General features: G+C 51.5%; 1 protein-coding gene across 1 annotated transcript; it reads right to left on the bottom strand.

The window, feature by feature from the left end:
- Nucleotides 1-516: 516 nt before the first annotated feature.
- On the bottom strand, nucleotides 517-21984 carry TNS4 (tensin 4). Its single transcript, XM_075580310.1, has 13 exons — nucleotides 21828-21984; nucleotides 18576-19155; nucleotides 15979-16372; nucleotides 15068-15516; nucleotides 13719-13805; nucleotides 12759-12872; nucleotides 11528-11620; nucleotides 10895-10972; nucleotides 9602-9673; nucleotides 8701-8869; nucleotides 5784-5852; nucleotides 2962-2988; nucleotides 517-2008 (listed from the first exon to the last, which is right to left on the bottom strand). Exons 2-13 carry the CDS (start codon nucleotides 19108-19110, stop codon nucleotides 1867-1869), a joined length of 2229 nt encoding a protein of 742 aa, XP_075436425.1. The 5' UTR covers nucleotides 19111-19155; nucleotides 21828-21984; the 3' UTR covers nucleotides 517-1866.
- Nucleotides 21985-23147: the final 1163 nt, after the last annotated feature.

Here is a 23147-nt window from a genome sequence, read left to right on the forward strand (position 1 = left end):
GAAGGACACCGCCAGGGCCTGCCACTGCCCCCCCCCCCAATATACCCCCCCAAATCCAAGCTGTATGGATCAGCCCAGGAGCCATCTGATCAACTACATCGCTGTAACCTTAAGGAATGATAAAGAACACATTCGCGCCTCGGACAGGTCCCCGAAACCTGCCGCGCCCCCCCCCCCCCATAATCACACAGAATACAGCGATTCCCCCTGCAGCAGAGGGTTCTGGGTAATGACATGCAGATGAGCGCCTGCGTCACTGGCGAGAGAACCATGGCACTGCAATGTAAACGTACGTACGTGTGTGTGTGTGTGTGTGTGTGTGTGGGTGTGTGTGTGTGTGTGGGTGTGTGTGTGGTGTGGGTGTGTGTGTGTGTGTGTGTGTGTGTGTGTGTGGGTGTCTCTATGTGTGTGTCCCTGAATTATCCCTTTAATTTAAGAGGGTACACTAACCCCCCGCAGCGCTGACGTTCTGGCTGCACGAAGCGTGATCACTGAGCACTAATTGCATACAATACATTCAAATATACCGGTTTTATTGTGAACAAGTATACAGAGAAACCTAGTAGCACATTGCGCACATTACAAAAACAAATATATATATATATACAGTATATAAATAGTATCTCGGACACACAAAGTGATGCGGCCTGCCGGCCAGCAGGGTCAAAGTGCACTGAGAAGAACCCAACCTAAAACAAGTATTTAAAGAGCCAAGAGAAACAGCGCTGGGATCAGAGACCCGACCACGTGCAATCTCTCCCGGTGTGGCGCCGATGCAATCTCTCTCGGCGCGGGGCCGATGCAATCTCTCTCGGCGTGGCGCCGATGCAATCTCTCTCGGCGTGGCGCCGATGCAATCTCTCTCGGCGCGGCGCCGATGCAATCTCTCTCGGCGTGGCGCCGGTGCAATCTCTCTCGGCGTGGCGCCGGTGCAATCTCTCTCGGCGTAGGATCAGGGTTCAGAACGGCAGAAATTAGCACGGACAAATCCGCTCAGTACAACGCTGGGTATACACAATTACGCTCATTAAGTGCAACATTCAGATGTGTATTAGTAAACACACACACTCTCTCACACTCTCTCTCTCACACGCACTCGCTCTCTCGCACGCACGCACGCACTCGCTCTCTCGCACGCACGCACGCACTCGCTCTCTCGCACGCACTCGCTCTCTCGCACGCACTCGCTCTCTCACACTCGCTCTCTCTCGCACGCTCTCGCACGCACTCGCTCTCTCTTTTGCACGCACGCACTCGCACTCTCTCGCACGCACGCACTCGCACTCTCTCGCATGCACGCACGCGCACGCACGCACTCGCACTCTCTCGCACTCTCTCGCACGCACACACTCACACTCTCTCGCACGCACATACTCGCACTCTCTCGCACGCATGCACGCACTCTCACTCTCTCGCACGCACGCACTCTCACTCTCTCGCACGCACTCACACACTCTCGCACGCACGCACTCTCGCACGCACGCACACTCTCTCGCATGCACACTCTCTCGCACGCACACTCTCTCGCACGCACTCTCTCGCACGCACACTCTCTCACGTCCCCTTGGGAGCCCGATGGGACTAAAACAGCAGGTACCATCTACAGCAAAACCTTATTTACGGGACAGGTGTAACCAGCAACGACGAGTTTATTCTGCCACTACACCGCTGTGACCTTCAGGGATGATAAAGAACACATTCACGCCTCGGACAGGTCCCCGAAACCTGCCGCGCCCCCCCCATAATCACACAGAATACAGCGATTCCCCCTGCAGCAGAGGGTTCTGGGTAATGACATGCAGGTGAGCGCCCGCGTCCCTGGCGAGAGAACCATGGCACCGTTGCCCCCGGTGGCAGCGGCAGGAACTACACCCGCTCTTGCTGCTGGATGAGGTGCGTCAGGAAGCTGATTAGCGGCGAGGCGGGCTGGATGACGTCATACTCCGCGAAGAGGTGGCACACGTTGTCAGAGGGGTCGGTCGGGCTCTTTGCCACGAAGCCGAAAATCCTGGAGGCGGGAGGAGAAAGAGGGGGGGGGTCGGCGTGAGAGGCGTCGGCTAAAAGGGGAGACAATGCCCCACTAAAGCCGGTGGGTGGGCCAACGCCACCTTCAACTCTTCAAGGGTCACCTGCCCAATCAGGTTTTCAGGATATCCCTGCTTCAGCACAGGTGGGCCATTGACTGAGCCGCCTGCGCTGAAGCAGGGATTCCCATAAAACCCGATTGGGCAGGTGCTCTCATGCAAATAAAAGGATGTGGGGGGCGTGTAGGGTTCTGGAGACCTGGACGGAGATGTGCTGGGGACTGTGGCAGGGCGGGGGTTAACTGGCATGGACACAGGTCAGAGTATGTCCTCTGTCCCCTCTGCTTCCTCTCACTCTGACCTCCTGTGTCACTGCCCCCCTCCCCTCCCCCCCGGAGTCCAGGAAACTACCCCGCTGTGTCCGTGCCCCCTATGGACAGTCTCAGATAACGTGGTCAGATCGGGGGGCTGGAGCTTCGTTCAAAAATAAGGGGGGCTGGGTCTAAATCCGAGTATGTGAGTGTGACTGTGTGTGTGTGTGACTGTGTGTGGGACTGTGTCACATTCCTGGGCTCCCTTACCTGGATGAGCGGCAGTGTATATATATGTGTGTGTGTGTGACTGTGTGTGTGACTGTGTGTGTGAGTGTGTGTGTGTGTGTGTGTGTGTGTGTGTGTGTGTGTGTGACTGTGTGTGGGACTGTGTCACATTCCTGGGCTCCCTTACCTGGATGAGCGGCAGTGTATATATATGTGTGTGTGTGTGACTGTGTGTGTGACTGTGTGTGTGAGTGTGTGTGTGTGTGTGTGTGTGTGTGTGTGAGTGTGTGAGTGTGTGTGAGTGTGTGTGTGTGACTGTGTGTGTGTGTGTGTGTGACTGTGACTGTGTGTGTGTGTGAGACTGTGTGGGACTGTGTCACATTCCTGGGCTCTCTTACCTGGATGAGCGGCAGTGTTTTTGCCACCTGAAATACAATAAAACACAAGTTACAGAATATGAAGCAGGAAGGTTTCCCTCTGGTGGCAGGAGAGCAGAATTACAGTAATACCTGGGAACAACTGCCCCAAAACCCAGCACCTGTACCTGAGCTGCCCCTAAACCGCCTGTAAGTAACCGTCGTGCAATTACTGTATCATCGCTGCGAACAGGAAGAATATCAACGCACAGTCTGCTAATTATTCCTCTTACACTCGTCAGTGCTAGAAGAATTAGCAATGTAATGCAGTCTCGTTCACTGGGGGGCAGTCTCACTCACTAGGAGGGGCAGTCTCGCTCATTAGGAGGGGCAGTCTCGCTCATTAGGAGGGGCAGTCTCGCTCACTAGGAGGGGCAGTCTCGCTCACTGGGGGGCAGTCTCGCTCACTAGGAGGGGCAGTCTCGATCACTGGGGGGCAGTCTCACTCACTAGGAGGGGCAGTCTCGCTCACTAGGAGGGGTAGTCTCGTTCACTGGGGGGCAGTCTCGCTCCCTAGGAGGGGCAGTCTCGCTCCTTAAAACTCCTTAGTTAGGAGGACAGTCCTATTCACTTGAGGTCAGTCTCACTCACGGAAGGGAAACCTCACTCAATTGGAAGTCAGACACACGTATTGGAAGCCGTCTCACTTATAAGGGCAGTCTAGCTCGTTGGAAGACAGTCTAGCTCATTGGAAGACAGTCTAGCTCATTGGAAGACAGTCTAGCTCATTGGAAGACAGTCTAGCTCATTGGAAGACAGTCTAGCTCATTGGAAGACAGTCTAGCTCATTGGAAGACAGCCTGGCTCATTGGAAGACAGTCTGGCTCATTGGAAGACAGTTTGCTGGCTCATTGGAAGACAGCCTGCTGGCTCATTGGAAGACAGCCTGGCTCATTGGAAGACAGTCTAGCTCATTGGAAGACAGTCTAGCTCATTGGAAGGCAGTCTAGCTCATTGGAAGACAGTCTGCTGGCTCATTGGAAGACAGCCTGCTGGCTCATTGGAAGACAGACTGGCTCATTGGAAGACAGCCTGGCTCATTGGAAGACAGCCTGGCTCACTGGAAGACAGCCTAGCTCATTGAAAGACAGCCTGGCTCATTGAAAGACAGCCTGGCTCATTGAAAGACAGCCTGGCTCATTGGAAGACAGCCTAGCTCATTGGAAGACAGCCTAGCTCATTGGAAGACAGTCTAGCTCATTGGAAGACAGTCTGCTGGCTCATTGGAAGACAGTCTAGCTCATTGGAAGACAGTCTAGCTCATTGGAAGACAGTCTAGCTCATTGGAAGACAGTCTAGCTCATTGGAAGACAGTCTAGCTCATTGGAAGACAGTCTGCTGGCTCATTGAAAGACAGCCTGGCTCATTGGAAGACAGTCTAGCTCATTGGAAGACAGTCTGGCTCATTGGAAGACAGCCTGGCTCATTGGAAGACAGCCTGGCTCATTGGAAGACAGCCTGGCTCATTGGAGGACAGCCTCGCCCATTGGAAGACAGTCTAGCTCTTTGGAAGGCAGTCAAACTCTTTGGAAGAGGTCTCACACACTTCCATGGACTTTCCCACTTACAGTATCATTGTTTGATATTGCCCCCCCCCGCGCGACCCCCGACCCCCCAGATCCTGACATCTACTGTCTCCGGATTTCCGGATTGCATCATCCTGGTGCTGTTAATCACAGCCGGCTCAAGCTCCCCCTCCGGCTACACGTCTCCATAGGGTGGGAATCAGCGCCTCGCCCTGACCATGTCCCAGCAAGTCCTACAGTCTATAAATCACGTGGCACGTGGGGGTGATATCACGGGAGCAGCCACGCACACCCTGCACTCTCACTTTACTCCCCCTTCTGGTCATCAAGGCAAAGACAGCCTATTGCTCCCAATAACTCCTCCTTTTGCCCCATATAACCCCTACCTAAAACTCTCTATATTGCACCATATAACCAACCGCTCCCTATAACTCCTCCTATTACCCCATATACCCCCTCCCTATAATTCCTCCTATTACCCCATATAACCCCTCCCTATAACTCCTATTACCCCATATACCCCCTCCCTATAACTCCTCCTATTACCCCATATACCCCTTCCCTATAACTCCTCCTATTACCCCATATAACCAACCGCTCCCTATAACTCCTCCTATTACCCCATATACCCCCTCCCTATAATTCCTCCTATTACCCCATATAACCCCTCCCTATAACTCCTATTACCCCATATACCCCCTCCCTATAACTCCTCCTATTACCCCATATACCCCCTCCCTATAACTCCTCCTATTACCCCATATACCCCTTCCCTATAACTCCTCCTATTACCCCATATACCCCCTCCCTATAACTCCTCCTATTTCCCCATATACCCGCTCCCTATAACTCCTCCTATTACCCCATATAACCGCTCCTTATAACTCCTCCTATTACCCCATATACCCCCTCCCTATAACTCCTCCTAGTACCCCATATACCCCCTCCCTATAACTCCTCCTAGTACCCCATATACCCCTCCCTATAACTCCTCCTATTACCCCATAAACCCCTCCCTATAACTCCTATTACCCCATATAACCCCTCCCTATAACTCCTCCTATTACCCCATATACCCCTTCCCTATAACTCCTCCTATTACCCCATAAACCCCTCCCTATAACTCCTATTACCCCATATACCCCCTCCCTATAACCTGCTCTGTTGATGGCAGAAACCTATTCTCTGACTAAAAGCTGCTCTGCAGTGAAGCCCAGCAGCCATCTTTATATAACCCCCTAGCCAAGGTGTGAGATTTAGTGCGGGCTGATTTCTTACTTCCTCAGTTCGGGATCCACGCTGCAAAAGCTCAGGGACGAGACGGGGTAGTGACGGCGGAAAAACACTCTGAGGGGGAGAAATACAGGGTCAGTCCCACGTAGGGGCAAAGTGACCTAATGACAGGGACGTGTGTAATGGGTTAAAGGGACAGTCCCACGTAGGGGCAAAGTGACCTAATGACAGGGACGTGTGTAATGGGTTAAAGGGACAGTCCCACGTAGGGGCAAAGTGACCTAATGACAGGGACGTGTTTAATGGGTTAAAGGGACAGTCCCACGTAGGGGCAAAGTGACCTAATGACAGGAACGTGGTTAATGGGTTAAAGGGTCAGTCCCACGTAGGGGCAAAGTGACCTAATGACAGGGACGTGTTTAATGGGTTAAAGGGACAGTCCCACGTAGGGGCAAAGAGACCTAATGACAGGGACGTGGTTAATGGGTTAAAGGGTCAGTCCCACGTAGGGGCAAAGTGACCTAATGACAGGGACGTGTTTAATGGGTTAAAGGGTCAGTCCCACGTAGGGGCAAAGTGACCTAATGACAGGAACGTGGTTAATGGGTTAAAGGGTCAGTCCCACGTAGGGGCAAAGTGACCTAATGACAGGGACGTGGTTAATGGGTTAATGGGTCAGTCCCACGTAGGGGCAAAGTGACCTAATGACAGGGACGTGTTTAATGGGTTAAAGGGTCAGTCCCACGTAGGGCCAAAGTGACCTAATGACAGGGACGTGGTTAATGGGTCAGTCCCACGTAGGGGCAAAGTGACCTAATGACAGGGACGTGTTTAATGGGTTAAAGGGTCAGTCCCACGTAGGGGCAAAGTGACCTAGTGACAGGGACGTGGTTAATGGGTCAGTCCCACGTAGGGGCAAAGTGACCTAATGACAGGGACGTGTTTAATGGGTTAAAGGGTCAGTCACACGTAGGGGCAAAGTGACCTAATGACAGGGATGTGTTTAATGGGTTAAAGGGTCAGTCCCACGTAGGGGCAAAGTGACCTAGTGACAGGGACGTGGTTAATGGGTCAGTCCCACGTAGGGGCAAAGTGACCTAGTGACAGGGACGTGTTTAATGGGTTAAAGGGTCAGTCCCACGTAGGGGCAAAGTGACCTAATGACAGGGACGTGGTTAATGGGTTAAAGGGTCAGTCCCACGTAGGGGCAAAGTGACCTAATGACAGGGACGTGGTTAATGGGTTAAAGGGTCAGTCCGACGTAGGGGCAAAGTGACCTAATGACAGGAACGTGTTTAATGGGTTAAAGGGTCAGTCCCACGTAGGGGCAAAGTGACCTAATGACAGGAACGTGGTTAATGGGTTAAAGGGTCAGTCCCACGTAGGGGCAAAGTGACCCAATGACAGGGGCGTGTTTAATGGGTTAAAGGGTCAGTCCCACGTAGGGGCAAAGTGACCCAATGACAGGGGCGTGTTTAATGGGTTAAAGGGTCAGTCCCACGTAGGGGCAAAGTGACCTAATGACAGGAACGTGGTTAATGGGTTAAAGGGTCAGTCCCACGTAGGGGCAAAGTGACCTAATGACAGGGACGTGGTTAATGGGTTAATGGGTCAGTCCCACGTAGGGGCAAAGTGACCTAATGACAGGGACGTGTTTAATGGGTTAAAGGGTCAGTCCCACGTAGGGGCAAAGTGACCTAATGACAGGGACGTGTTTAATGGGTTAAAGGGTCAGTCCCACGTAGGGGCAAAGTGACCTAGTGACAGGGACGTGGTTAATGGGTCAGTCCCACGTAGGGGCAAAGTGACCTAATGACAGGGACGTGTTTAATGGGTTAAAGGGTCAGTCACACGTAGGGGCAAAGTGACCTAATGACAGGGATGTGTTTAATGGGTTAAAGGGTCAGTCCCACGTAGGGGCAAAGTGACCTAGTGACAGGGACGTGGTTAATGGGTCAGTCCCACGTAGGGGCAAAGTGACCTAGTGACAGGGACGTGTTTAATGGGTTAAAGGGTCAGTCCCACGTAGGGGCAAAGTGACCTAATGACAGGGACGTGGTTAATGGGTTAAAGGGTCAGTCCCACGTAGGGGCAAAGTGACCTAATGACAGGGACGTGGTTAATGGGTTAAAGAGTCAGTCCCACGTAGGGGCAAAGTGACCTAATGACAGGGACGTGGTTAATGGGTTAAAGGGTCAGTCCCACGTAGGGGCAAAGTGACCTAATGACAGGGACGTGGTTAATGGGTCAGTCCCACGTAGGGGCAAAGTGACCTAATGACAGGGACGTGGTTAATGGGTTAAAGGGTCAGTCCCACGTAGGGGCAAAGTGACCTAATGACAGGGACGTGGTTAATGGGTTAAAGGGTCAGTCCCACATAGGGACAAAGTGACCTAATGACAGGGACGTGGTTAATGGGTTAAAGGGGCAGTCCCACGTAGGGGCAAAGTGACCTAATGACAGGGACGTGTTTAATGGGTTAAAGGGTCAGTCCCACGTAGGGGCAAAGTGACCTAGTGACAGGGACGTGGTTAATGGGTCAGTCCCACGTAGGGGCAAAGTGACCTAGTGACAGGGACTTGTTTAATGGGTTAAAGGGTCAGTCCCACGTAGGGGCAAAGTGACCTAATGACAGGGACGTGGTTAATGGGTTAAAGGGTCAGTCCCACGTAGGGGCAAAGTGACCTAATGACAGGGACTTGGTTAATGGGTTAAATGGTCAGTCCCACGTAGGGGCAAGGTGACCTAGTGACAGGGACGTGGTTAATGGGTTAATGGGTCAGTCCCACGTAGGGGCAAAGTGACCTAATGACAGGGACGTGTTTAATGGGTTAATGGGTCAGTCCCACGTAGGGGCAAAGTGACCTATTGACAGGGACGTGTTTAATGGGTTAATGGGTCAGTCCCACGTAGGGGCAAAGTGACCTAATGACCGGGACGCGTTTAACGGCCAGTTCCTTACTTGCGCTGGACGTCAGTCAGGGTGACCCCCTGCTCCGTGGCCTTGAAGTGGACGATGGTTGGCGTGGGCAGGTTGGCCCTCTCGAAGGTGGCAGACACGGCTTTCTGGACGGCGCTGGTGCCCGTCAGCGTCTCGGTGCTGACCGAGTTCAGGTACAGGACGTTGCAAGCTACGGGAAGACAGGACAGCCATGAACCCACGGAGCCCAAAGCGGAGCAGGCACCCGGTCAGTTACATCCTCCTCTGTCCCCTCATTGGACCACAATGGCAGTGCCACGTTTAAAGGAGTCACGTCTGGGTACCGAGACTTGGGAAGCGGGTTTGGTTTCCTCCGACCGTGGTCTGAAATCGCTACGCTGAACAAGAGTTTGCGCAGGCAAAGGCCCCCCCCCCTTATTGGCTGTAATTGGAACACGGTGGGCTAGAGGTTGAATAATCACCCACCACTAGAGACCCCCGCACCCCCCCATAACAGGCAAGTCTTTGCGTTAAGCCTGGTCCCATTGGTTTAGGTCAGGGGGGCTCAACTTCAGCCTTCGAGACCCCCCCCCCCCTTAAACCGGTCAGGTTTGAAGGATATCCCAGCTTCAGCACAGGTGGCTCAATCAGTCCCTGCTTCAGCACAGGGGGGGGGGTTCAATCAGTCGCAGCTTCAGCACAGGTGGCTCAGTGGGCTCAGCTCTTCGAAGACTGCTCAAGCTGCGACTGATTGAACCCCCTCCCCCTGTGCTGAAGCAGGGACTGATTGAGCCACCTGTGCTGAAGCAGGGATATCCTGAAAACCTGACCTGTTGGGAAGGGGGGGGGGGTGGTTGAGGACAGGAGTTGAGCACCCTTGGTTAGCACACTATTTTCCTACTCTAGGAGGGAACTGTCCTTTGAAGTGGGACCTGTAACTTACCAGCGGACGACTTCAGCTCGGACCCGGCGCCCCCTGGAGGAGAATCTGGACTGCTGTCCCCGTCACTCTGATCTGTGAACCGCACGATGTTTGTTACAAGACGGAAAACTTCGGTCACTAGGGCCTGATTGACTAAACGCTGCTAAGCCCTAAAGGCACCGTAAACCCCATTAAAGAGGAGTGGTTTACCCTTGTTTAGTAAACACTGCCCTACAATGATATTAGTCTCTTTATATGGCGCCGACAGCGGCAGTAGCGCCGTACATAGTATTTCGCCGTCGCTGTCCCCAACAGCTCCCAATCTCATTTTGGATCTGGAGGAGATAACATTAGCCCGCGCTCAGCCACTGCAGGCAGTTAGGTTATCGGTGCAGCGCGAGGATGGCTCGTGACCGCCGCCTGCCGGTTTTATTATTGCTGCCGCTGTGCCGGCGTTTATATTTTATACGTAGCGACTACAAGCGCCGCGGGGTGAGCGCCATCACCCGTCTCTGGCAAACCCTGCCCTGCCCCGTTATCTCTCAGCGTACACTGCTCCCACTGCAGCAAGGGATTCTGGGAAATGACATGCAGCCCTGCCTTTCACCGTTATCCCCCAGCACACAGTGCTCCCACTGCAGCAAGGGATTCTGGGAAATGACATGCAGCCCCCGCCTTTCACCATTATCCCCAGCATACAGTGCTCCCACTGCAGCAAGGGATTCTGGGTAATGAGGCATGCACACGAGCACACACAGTGCGTGACTTTTGGCTTCTAATCCACTGCAACATGGGATCCCCAAATAAGCGGAGGCCTGTCGCGTTCCACCGCTTTTCCCAGCACAGCCTGGGTTACAGAGTGTGTCTGTGTGTGTCTGTGTGTGTCTGTGTGTTATACAACACACAAAAATACAGCGTGAGCACATTCACACGTCTTAGGCAGGGCTGCAACCCTGCCCTTCCCCATTATCTCTTAGCATACACTGCTTCCACTGCAACCGGGGATTCTGGGTAATGCCATGCAAATAATATATATATTTTTACACACACACAAATACACACACATATACACACACACACACATACACACACACATACACAAATACACACACACACACAAATACACACACACAAATACACACACACATACAAATACACACACACAAATACACACACATACAAACACACACACACACAAATACACACACATACACACACACAAATACACATACACCCACACACACACACACACAAATACACACACACACACACAAATACACACAAACACAAATACACACACCTATATGCACATACCTTTGTCTGTGATTAGAAGTTTGCAGGATAAGGATAAGGGTGTGATTGCGTGCTGATACACCAAGGCGGAAAGACTCCCTGTAACACAACACAGTGACACTGCTGTTATAATTACACAATATATATCTATATGTATATGTAAATAAATACATACATAGACACACACACAGATATATATAGAGAAGCACAGAAGGACACATTGACCATTGTAAGCGTGCATAAAGTTGAATAACACAGAGGACTGGTTTGCTAGTGTAGAATTGCAGAAGTGAGGGGTCCGGCGCCCGAATGTAGACCCCCCCAGGGTGGCCAAACTCCGTCATCAAGTGGTCACCAACACTTCAGCTCTGAGGCTATCCCGATTTCGGCACAGGTGGCCCAATCAGTGGATCCTTCGCTTTGACCGAACCGCCGGTGCTGAAGCCGGGATGTAATGGCGCCCCTGGTGGCTCTTGGGGACCATGGTTTGGCCACCCCACTGGTGTAGACTCGTCAGCATCGTTGTTACACCAGGGTGGGGGACATTGGGCGGGTTCCGAACCTCGACTTCGTGTGAATCAGCGGAGCGAGGCTACTGGAGCCTCACAAGCCCCCCTCCCCCCCCCCCTGTGTGGGGGGGGTCTCGGCACTCACCGAAATAAGGTTCCTCGGCGGCGCCTTTCAGGTGGACCCCTTTGGAAGACGATTCGATCAAGAAATGCCGTACAAGGTCATTCGTCACCTCCCCTACGAACGGACAAAAAAAACCGATATGAGAGTCCCAGCCGGTGGGGGGTGCAGAACATGTAAGGCAGGTTAAGTGGTTAAAGTTCTGTTTAGGTACGTTACTCAATTATATACATTGAAATGAATATATATATATTTATTTATGTCATTGTATAGAATTGTATTGAAAAATAATGACACATCCGATTTGGTTAAGGTGTCAATTAGCTGCATTTGCCCTGTTACCCTTTGCAGTACTTGGGGGGGGGGGGGGGGGGTCCGACAGCCGCAGAACGAGACGTGCTATGCCAGTAGGGCACGGTAAGGTGTCCGCTCACTGTCCTTCCCTCGGCAGGACAAACCCCTTTGAGGTGGTTTGAAATCGGAGGTGGTTGTGTGCCGAGGTAGGCGTGAGCATCCTGCTGCCTTATCAACTGACAAAGGGGCGTGACACGGGGGTATTGTACGGCCGCTGTGAGTCACCATGAGTCACACGGTAACACACAGTCGCCCAGTCTGTTTACCCTTCCAGGGATGGGTCCGTGTCTCCTTTCCTGGGCCTCTCAGTGACTAAAATGTTGCTAATTTCCAGGTGATCCACTGGACGTCACATCACAGGTCCATCCAGGGCACCTTACCTCCAGTCCTCAAGGGCCACCAACCGACCAATACCAGCGTCGGCACAGGAGGTTCCATCAAAATGACTGAGCCCCTTGAGTTGAAGCCGGGATATCCTTCAACCTTGGACTTTTTGGTGGCCCTTGAGAACTGGAATTGCCAACACCGGTCAAGGTGTACATGGCTACATCTCTTGAATCCGTGTCCCCATTAGACCTTCAAAGTGCTCCTTTTCACCCCCTTGTATTCCACGTGTATTTTATTCACCGTGGTCAAAATCTACCTTCAAAAAAATGACGTGTCCAGCCTTATTACTATTATCGTTTGTTTATGAAGCACCAGCATATGCTGCAGTGCGGTACAATGAAGGGGAACAGAATGATGTCGATGACATCAACAGAATGACATACCCGATAAGGAAAAAAATCAAGGGCATGAGCGCATACAGGAGATAATGAGGGCACCCTGCTCCTAAGACTGTACCATCTAGATAACGAGGCCCCAGGAGCTAAGTCCTGTTTATCTGATGACGGTTATCTACCTGGTTTGGATGGCATTGCCGGGACCTTCATGGCCAGCCCGAAGGAACCGCGGAAGGAGGTGCTGTCTCGGATAAGGAAAGACCCCGGCTCCTTCTCCTTCAGGAAGTCCACGGCTGCCGGGGGAGGGGGGAAGACAAAAAGACGTCAACGAAAACCCCACGCGGCTTACACGGCGACAACACCGATATCTGCCGTCACAGTCTCCATGGGTAACGAATTCACATTGTAACTGCCCTTACTGTAAAGAACCCTTTCCTTTGTTGCTGGTGAAATCTCCTTTCCTCCGACCTTAAGGGACGACCCCGAGTCCTTTGTACTGCCCTTGGGATGAATAGTTCTTTTGAAAGTTCCTTGTATTGTGCCCGAATTTATTTTTATATATTTATCATATCCCCTCCTTGACGCCTCTTTTCTAATTTAAACTAATCTAATTTAGCTCGCCTCCCCTCATCAATGAGATTTTCCATCCCCTTAATAGAGGAGCATAATTATGTTTACTTCCCTTCCAGCCATTTCCCGTTTAATGCAAGATAAGATCTTGTTCGCCTTTGCAGCTACTGCCTGACTTTGGGCACTATTCCCAAGCCTGCCGTCTACCAGCACTCCTAAATCCTTCTCCATCAAGTGATGTTAAATAAACCTAGCGTTTGATTTCTTTGGATGTTTTCTGAAGGCTGTGTAGCGAAAAAGGTACCCGCCATTGTTACTACCTGGTACGTCAATGTTACGGCAAAGTCCCATATAACTGGGTCACTTTGGTCTACACATTATTCGCTGCGTAACACACCAGGGAAGAACCTTGTGTATGTATGGTCCATCACATGTGTCCATAGATGTATGTATGTATTGATAAGCTTTGCATAGCTATGTCATAATGGATACATTGAGATCAAGGTTGTAGGATTCTCCTGACCTACTGCGTTACCGTGTGGACAGCTGGACAGCCACCGGTCCCTTACCTTGGTCTCTTGTGATGCCGGGCTTGAACCAGTATTTAGAAGTGTCCATGACGAACTTCATGCTTGGCTGCCCGTCTCTGATGGGACCTACAAGAATAAGATTATCCTGTCATGCAAAGTCTTCCACTAGACTTGGGCCACCGGCAAATGATATTTGGAGACACGGCGGCCGGACGTTGCCCTAGGCGGGGCAATGCATTAAAGCTACCGTCTTTCAAATGGTAAAAGATTGTATTGTGTTGTGCATCCGTTTCTAAGGGGTTTATTAACGGATCTGCAAAACCACCGGTCAGGGCACCCTCAGACGGAAACTCCCATTGATGTCAAGAAGTTCCCCGATCAGCACTATTGCAGTTTAATGAGTAGCTCCCCAAGTTTTATTCAACTGATATGGCTTTCGGCTTTGAACCAAAGTATACCATAGGCAGGCATTATATATATATATATCCAGTGGTCGACAAATCACAAAAAAATCTACTCGCCACCTAGTACCACACGTGTGCTGCTTGGGCCAATAGGAGCTCGCCACGATGTTAAATCCACTCGCCCGGGGCGTGCAAATGTATAGGTTTGTCGAACACTGTCTATATCTCTATATATATATATATATACGTCAACGGGGGGTCTTCAAAGCTCACTACCGCAGTACCGAGCGCTGTTTTCAGCCGCAAGAAGCCCTTCCCGTTACTATAACGGGCGTGGGTGCAAATGAGATGCAGGAGAGGCGTTCCTTGTCACAGCGCCGATCCCCAGATTTAACAATGCCTTTGTTAGGTCAGTGGTGTCTCAACTCCAGCCCCCCAACCCCTCCCCCCGCCCCCGCCAAACAGGTGAGGATTTCTGGATATTCCGGCCTCAAGCAGTCCCTGCTCAGAGGGCCTCTGATTGAGCCATCTGTGCTGAAGCTGGGGTATCCTGAAAACCTGATCTGTTGGGGGGGGGGGGAGCTTTAAGACTGGAGTTGAGCCCCCCTGAGGAGTTAGGTCACACCTAAAGGTGGTGTTGGCCTATTCCATAGCTTGACGCATTAGAGAGCGGACACTAACAGCCATTGTTTTTGCCTATCATCAACTTTGTGGATGTGCGTTAACCTCAAGGAACAAAACGTCCGTTGCCGATTTTGATAACAGGACGTCTTGGCCCTTGACTTGAAGGACCTCTGTGGATACGGGACTTAGTGTTTCCACAACCATTAGCTAATCTTTTTTCCCTGGGTCAGGCTGTTTGTGGATCGTTGGTCAGTTGGCCATCTCCATATCCTTAAATTGGTAAGTAATGATTATATTATGCTTGGCGAGTTTATACGACCCTCTCAGCCAATGGCTGTCCCGGCGACCGCGACGACTCACTGTCTGAGATGGATGAAAGGGAAGAGTCGGAGAAGGTCTTGTTGAACCTCGTGGCCGAGTTGACACTGGAAGATCCTCTTCGCAGGGGCCCGCCGAGCGAACTCTTGGACGATATAGGGTAGCTGTCGCCATTCTCTAGGCACCCGTTGACCAGAAGGATAGGGATATCCATGCTGGAGTTGCTGACGGATGGGGGGCAGCTGTTGGCGTGGACCTTTATTAAGGTGGGAGTGCGGGGGTCTGTCTTGCTTTGGTGGGGCATCTTGGGTTGACATGTGTTAGAGCTAAATATATCAGGGTTATTGTCAAAATAATATTTGGGCGTCATAGGGGACATTATTCCAGGGCTGTGTAAATTGGAAAAAGATCCCAAGGACCCAAAGGGGCTAAATGTTGACCTTGGAGTGAACGGTTGGCCGTCATAATCATCATGGGCCAGAGAATGGGTACTGTGAAGGTGGGAACAAAAAAAGCACGAGTGAATCCGAATGTCTTCTACAGGTCTACCAATCTGCTTCCTTCCACCCCCCCCCCCCCCCCCATTATCAAACATCATACATAAGAAAGGATGACCCTAACTGTTTGGTACACTTTGGGGATTATGTATGGAGTTCCCCGAATGGGTGTAGTATGAAGACAATAGAAGACCTCCAATCGTTGGTGTTAATGAAACTGTCCAATTCGGGAGGGCATTAACTTTACCTGCCAAACGAACATGTGTCCGTAGAGACGCAGACTTCATACATGTCCTACTTATGTGTGCTTTGTTTAACTCCTCCATAACTTCTCCTGTTGATGCCCCCCCCCCCCCGGCCCCCAAATCAAAAGCTGTATAACGAAATAGATTCCACGGAGGTCACTGTTCTCAAGAGCGTGAACTCTAAACGATTAAAACCCAGGGCTCGGCTCACCTCCCCAGGATATAGCTGGTGTCTGACCCGGGGCTGTTGGACAAACCGGAGACCTCGCTGGTTCGGAAAGAGGACCTCTGGCACTGCACGGTTTCTGAGCCCAGCGACGTGGACAGGGTGTAATCGTCGTGTTGGCGGGACATCTGAAGTGGGATGGGGATACTCTCCGTGGCTTGGTGGCTGTCTCCAGTGGAAGGACGTTGGTGATAACTCTGTCGGCCGCTGCTGTCCGCACGGGTCCCGCAGAAGACCACGCTGCCGTTGGGGGAGCAGTTGTCCCTCTGCGCCCCTCTGGAGACCAGGATGCCCTCGTGCTTCTGCATGGGGCTGGACGACCGTTGCATGGTCTCCTGGCACACCGCTCGCTTGGGATTCACCTCCACGCACCTTATCGCTGACAACGAACAAGACAAAAACACAACATTATGGAAGAACCCAATGCCTACTGGCAAATGCACACGTCAAGTGTCACTTTTTAGCTTCCCATGCGTTTTAAACACGGATTCCCCCGCAGCCTTTGCATCCAGCTTGCAGGGGTTAATACATTGCATTCATCCAAGGGACACGGAGTTTGACTTCAGTATCTGCGTTGCCTGGGGACCTTCTCACTCTGCTGGCCGCAGGACTTACATTCTGCTGGAAACAGCTGCCTTCTCAGAGAAAGAAAACACTCGTGTGCTAAGCTCTTACTAATGTGTAGTGACGGCAGACAGTGTTAGCGTGTGCGGAGTCTGTATGCTGAGGCGTGTTGGTACGTGTGGGGAAGGTGTGAGCCTCTGGGGTATGTGTGTTTTTAAACACTGCAAAATGTACGATATATATATATATACACACATATATATATATACACACACACACACACACACACACACACACATACACACGCATATACTGTATACAGTATATAGTGGCACATAAAGGGTTGTGTGTGTATGTGTGTATATATATATATATATATATATATATATATATGTCTCGTTCATTGGGAGGGCAGTCTCACTTAGTGGAGGGCAGTCTTGCTCACGGGGAGGGCAGTCTCGATCACGGGGAGGGCAGTCTCACTTAGTGGAGGGCAGTCTCGCTCATGGGGAGGGCATTCTCGCTCATGGGGAGGGCAGTCTCGCTCATGGGGAGGGCAGTCTCGCTCACGGGGAGGGCAGTCTCGCTCACGGGGAGGGCAGTCTCACTTAGTGGAGGGCAGTCTCGCTCATGGGGAGGGCATTCTCCCTCATGGGGAGGGCAGTGTCACTCAGTGAAGGGCAGTCTCGCTCATGGGGAGGGCAGTCTTGCTCATGGGGAGGGCAGTCTCGCTCATGGAGAGGGCAGTCTCGCTCATGGGGAGGGCAGTCTCGCTCATGGGGAGGGCAGTCTCACTCAGTGAAGGGCAGTCTCACTCATGGGGAGGGCAGTCTCACTCATGGGGAGGGCAGTCTCACTCATGGGGAGGGCAGTCTCACTCAGTGAAGGGCAGTCTCACTCATGGGGAGGGCAGTCTCACTCATGGGGAGGGCAGTCCCACTCATGGGGAGGGCAGTCTCGCTCATGGGGAGGGCAGTCTCGCTCATGGGGAGGGCAGTCTCGCTCATGGGGAGGGCAGTCTCGCTCATGGGGAGGGCAGTCTCGCTCATGGGGAGGGCAGTCTCGCTCATGGGGAGGGCAGTCTCGCTCATGGGGAGGGCAGTCTCACTTAACTTCGTACAGTATAACTTAGGTGCAGTCTCCCTCTCTGAAATAATAATTATTCTATGGCAATATGTTTTCGGTCTAGAACCTCCCAAATCTACATTTTGGGTTCCTGGTCCTTTATAGCTACACACCCTCTGCCAAAAGGCATCATTTGCCAAGGGTAACCACTCCAGCATAACCTTCTTCCCATGCCCGACCACCCTGTGACACGAGTGAACCACCCAGCCTACTCCTTCCCCCGGAGGTATAAGCCAGGGATACGATGCCTCACGCCTGGCGCATCCCGTGAGGCATTAAAATCTTTCCCCCTCAATAACAGAGCTACCTCACCCGGGCTGGGTTTTTAATTATTCAGAACAAACGAGCCTTCCGGGCATCAGATTGCAGAATGATCGGAACAGAACAAGTCTCTGCAAAACGCTAATCTCACACTCTCTCGCCAAGCCGCAGGGCCCCATCTCAATTACTTTGTTATGTCTGTTAGATGTTTGGACTTTTCCATAGGTGCAGGGACAATGGTACCATTTGTCTGTAGAACGTCTACTCTTCACCAGCCTGTCCATATCTGTGAGGTTACCTTGAAGACCTCAAACTGCCCCAGTTAGGGGAATTTGGGGAACCTCGTGAATACCCAGGATGACCAGAGCCACTTCAGAACCTCCCAGTAGTGAGGTGGTAAATGTCACTTGGCTTGGAAGCAGGTGACCACCAGGTCAAACCACTTCACCGACCTGTACCTCAAACTTAAGGCTTAAAAATGACAGGGGGGCACAGCACACTGGACATGTAAAATGTACAGTGCTGCACACACGGTCAGCACTACCCAAGAAAAACATTATAAAAGGAATGAGCTCTCTGGGACGTGTTTTGGGCATACCTCGTTTTAAGGGTTGTCCTTGCCTCTCTCTTACCTGGTGGGTTTGTGGTCTCCGTGGCCACTGGCCTACTTGGGGAAGGGTCGCGGGCTGAACTTCTTCTGACTTGGTTGCATTTGATGGGCAGGGGTTGGAAAGTGGGGTCTAGCTGCAAAATGAGCTTGTTTAGATTGTCTATGGATATGTCCAGGGAAGGAGACATTGGGTTTCCTGGATCACAGGCCTCCTGTTCTGGTTCACCCTTGGTTGGGTAAGTGGCCATACCTGTACCTCCTGGCACAGCCTGGTGATTATCCCGTGGTCTGTGAGCCACCTTCTCCACCACCCTGAAAACGGGATTGGAAGCCGGGTTCATCTCCCCGCCGTAGATACCGGTGCGTGCCAACGTGTGACCACTGACTTCCTGGGATACTTGTCCCACACATCTCTCTGAGCTGAAGTAAGAGCATTTAGTGGTGACAGAGACGCTTCCCGGGTACGTCGCTTGCCTCAAGACTCCGCCGTCTTCCTTGGGCGCCATGCACACGGATTGTCCCACACGTATCACGTGGTTGGGTATCACTTGAGACATGATGGGACCTTGTGAGCTTTATCCACCAGCGGGGATAGAAAGAGTCTGAAACACAGAGAAAATGTGGGGAAAAGTAGGTTTTAGTCAACTGTAAGAGGTAGGAAGTACTAATCAAATTTACATATACACACATAGGTATATAATATAATCTATATATGACCATCATTGTACAAAGATTGAACTAAACTGGATTCCAAGAGAGATTAAAAGACCAAGACGAAGACCCAAAGTAAGATGGGAGCATGAGATAAGGGAATGTGTGGGAGCGACGTGGAGAAGAGAGGCTGTAACCGCAGGACATGGGGGATCACTGGGGAGGCTTCATCCAGCAGTGGGGAGACACGGGCAGGAGAGGATGGGATGAGGGAATGTGTGGGAGTGACATGGAGAAGAGAGGCTGTAACCGCAGGACCTGGGAGATCACTGGGGAGGCTTCATCCAGCAGTGGGGAGACACGGGCTGGAGAGGATGGGATGAGGGAATGTGTGGGAGCGACGTGGAGAAGAGAGGCTGCAACCGCAGGACCTGGGAGATCACTGGGGAGGCTTCATCCAGCAGTGGGGAGACACGGGCTGGAGAGGATGGGATGAGGGAATGTGTGGGAGCGACATGGAGAAGAGAGGCTGTAACCGCAGGACCTGGGGTTTCACTAGGGAGGCTTCATCCAGCAATGGGGAGACACGGGCTGGAGAGGATGGGATGAGGGAATGTGTGGGAGTGATGTGGAGAAGAGAGGCTGTAACCACAGGACCTGGGAGATCACTGGGGAGACTTCATCCAGCAGTGGGGAGACATGGGCTGGAGAGGATGGGATGAGGGAATGTGTGGGAGTGACGTGGAGAAGAGAGGCTGTAACCGCAGGACCTGGGGGATCACTGGGGAGGCTTCATCCAGCAGTGGGGAGACACAGGCTGGAGAGGATGGGATGAGGGAATGTGTGGGAGCGACGTGGAGAAGAGAGGCTGTAACCGCAGGACCTGGGAGATCACTGGGGAGACTTCATACACACACACACAGTGCCACGACTTACTCAAACAGTATCCAGTTGACATGTCCCCAGTCTCTGCAAAGCAGGACGTATTTAGGTTTCCCTGCACCATTCCTTTTAAACGTTGCCTCATCCTGTCTAAAATACAGATCAGAGAGTTGTGCCCCGGTGTCTAACACAAGTCAACCGGGACACGTGTAGAACAGTGCCACTACTTTCCCAAGCAGACTGGCCACGGCATGCAATCACTTCCCACTAAAACAGCCGCCTAGAACATGTAGCAAGCTATAGAGGATCAGTAAGACGAGCTGCCCGATGCATTCTTTTCTACCCTTCATTTTTCAACTTGTTATGTACCCGTGGTAAACAGAGGGGGGAGGGGGGCGAGGGGTTCCTCACTATCTTTATCTAATGTCTTTTGGTGATAATCCTGTTTGGCAGCCCTCACACGCTTTGTTCTTTGTTTGCAAAGCAACGGTGAAGCCCCCTTCCCTCATAAATCTGACAGCTAAACAGCTGATAACATCCAACACATCCAAATCTCCTTATCCACCCCCCCCCCTGTACCTCAAGCTTCCACTTACCCTTTCTGATAGATTGCAAGCTCTTCGGAGCAGCACCCTCCTTTACCTGCTGCCACAAGCGTACGCTCGTTATTTTAATTGTTTTTTTCGTCCTCCCACCCTCTTGTACCGGGCCACGGAATATGTTGGGGGGGCGTTCAAAATAAATGCTCATAAAGAGTCTGGCATTCGGTGTTCCCGGAGAAAAGCGAAACATATTCAATTTTTTCCCCCTGGAGAGAGGCAAGTAAAGCAGTGTTCCGACCAGCTACCCAGGACTGAACCAAAAGAGGGCAAAAGCCGCGGGCTTCTCTACCCATAGCCCTACACAACAGCGCCCGGGTGTCCATCTTTAATAGTGGGCTACACAAACTAACTTGACGGGCACTGGGAGTGGCGCTTCGGAAATCGAGAGGGGCGACTTTGAACCAAAACGTCAAGTAACCAAGGACAAGATGGACCCGCTGTGGACTGGCCAATCTCCCCCCCCCCCCCCAACGCCAGCTAAGGCCAGGAGGCAGATGGCAACCTCGCTGATAAAGACGCCGCGGAAACATGGGGTAACGGGTATCGAGCTACATTGTTATTTTGACGGAGTGGAGCCCAAATATGTTATGGCAGAAAAACACCCCCCTCCCCCCCCTACGAGTGACTGCGACAACAATATTGCGGTCGCTGCGTAGGGATCTAGAAGCTGATCCTCCCCCCCTCCCCCGAGATCATGGGCCATGCTTGCTAAACGGTGCGGAAACACCTCCCAGACGGGCGGAGAGGCCGCCGGCCCGCCGTGCTGCCGAACGCCGTTTAGCGACCTCGGACTGGGGCGAGAGACGGACCTCGTTTCCCACTCGCTCTCGGTGGCGCCATGTCGTGACATATTGCGATAGCGCACTACGTGCCATGTGGGATCGATCACGAGATGCTGGGGGGACAGGGTTTGCCCAAACGTAGCACGGGGCCACTTTCCACGCGACTCCACGGGAAGGGAAGTAGATGCACGACACCGTCTCCCCGCAGAGGAGGTAAAATACCCTAGACAAACCCCCCCAAAACGGTGAGGAACGTGGATTGGGAGCGAGCAGGTGCCAGGAAGGTTTCGCGTTGGGTTGTTCCCAACCGATCGGCTTCAACATCCCTAAATCCAATGACAAAACTGACCCACATACCTGTGACTTGTGCTGATCCGATTTGTGTGGCCGGCGCCGGGGAAAGTCTGCGAGTAACCTGAATAGCTGCACTTGTGTGGGTATATACCGCGTGCGGAGGTACGCCTCCGTCTTAACCCCTGCAGTGCCGGCACGACGTAACATGGACTGCTCTGCCTGCCTGCTGCTCACCCCTTATCTCCTCTCTGGCGATGTCAGGGTTAAGTTCTCCCCCCCCCCCCATCCCCCAGAGGGGCGAGGCAGACAGGCAGGGCACACCCCCCCCCCTTGTGACGGAACTGGGTGAGTCCAGGTGTGCTCGGGAGCGAAGCCGCACCCCCCCCCCCCGCCCCCTGCACAGCCCCGGCTGCAGCCCCAGACATGTATGGATGGAGGGATCCTGACGTCAGCGCTGCTATATGGCAACAGTGTGTTTCATATAAGGCCATAACATAGCAACATGGTATAGGAGTATGACAGTAACATAACATGGTAACATAGTATAGGAGTATGATGATGAGTATCATAACATGGTAACATAGTATAGGAGTATGATGATGAGTATCATAACATGGTAACATGGTATAGGAGTATGGCAGTCATAACGTAGTAACATAGTATAGGAGTATGACAGTAACATAACATGGTAACATAGTATAGGAGTATGACAGTAACATAACATGGTAACATAGTATAGGAGTATGACAGTAACATAACATGGTAACATAGTATAGGAGTATGACAGTAACACAACATGGTAACATAGTATAGGAGTATGACAGTAACATAATATGGTAACATAGTATAGGAGTATGACAGTAACATAACATGGTAACATAGTATAGGAGTATGACAGTAACATAACATGGTAACATAGTATAGGAGTATGACAGTAACATAACATGGTAACATAGTATAGGAGTATGACAGTAACACAACATGGTAACATAGTATAGGAGTATGACAGTAACATAACATGGTAACATAGTATAGGAGTATGACAGTAACATAACATGGTAACATAGTATAGGAGTATGACAGTAACATAGTATAGGAGTATGACAGTAACATAACATGGTAACATAGTATAGGAGTATGACAGTAACATAACATGGTAACATAGTATAGGAGTATGGCAGTAACATAACATGGTAACATAGTATAGGAGTATGACAGTAACATAACATGGTAACATAGTATAGGAGTATGACAGTAACATAACATGGTAACATAGTATAGGAGTATGGCAGTAACATAACATGGTAACATAGTATAGGAGTATGACAGTATCAAAGATAACATGGTAACATAGTATAGGAGTATGGCAGTAATATAACATGG

This window comes from Ascaphus truei, chromosome 23, assembly GCF_040206685.1.
Source record: "Ascaphus truei isolate aAscTru1 chromosome 23, aAscTru1.hap1, whole genome shotgun sequence".
Lineage (NCBI taxonomy): Eukaryota > Metazoa > Chordata > Amphibia > Anura > Ascaphidae > Ascaphus > Ascaphus truei.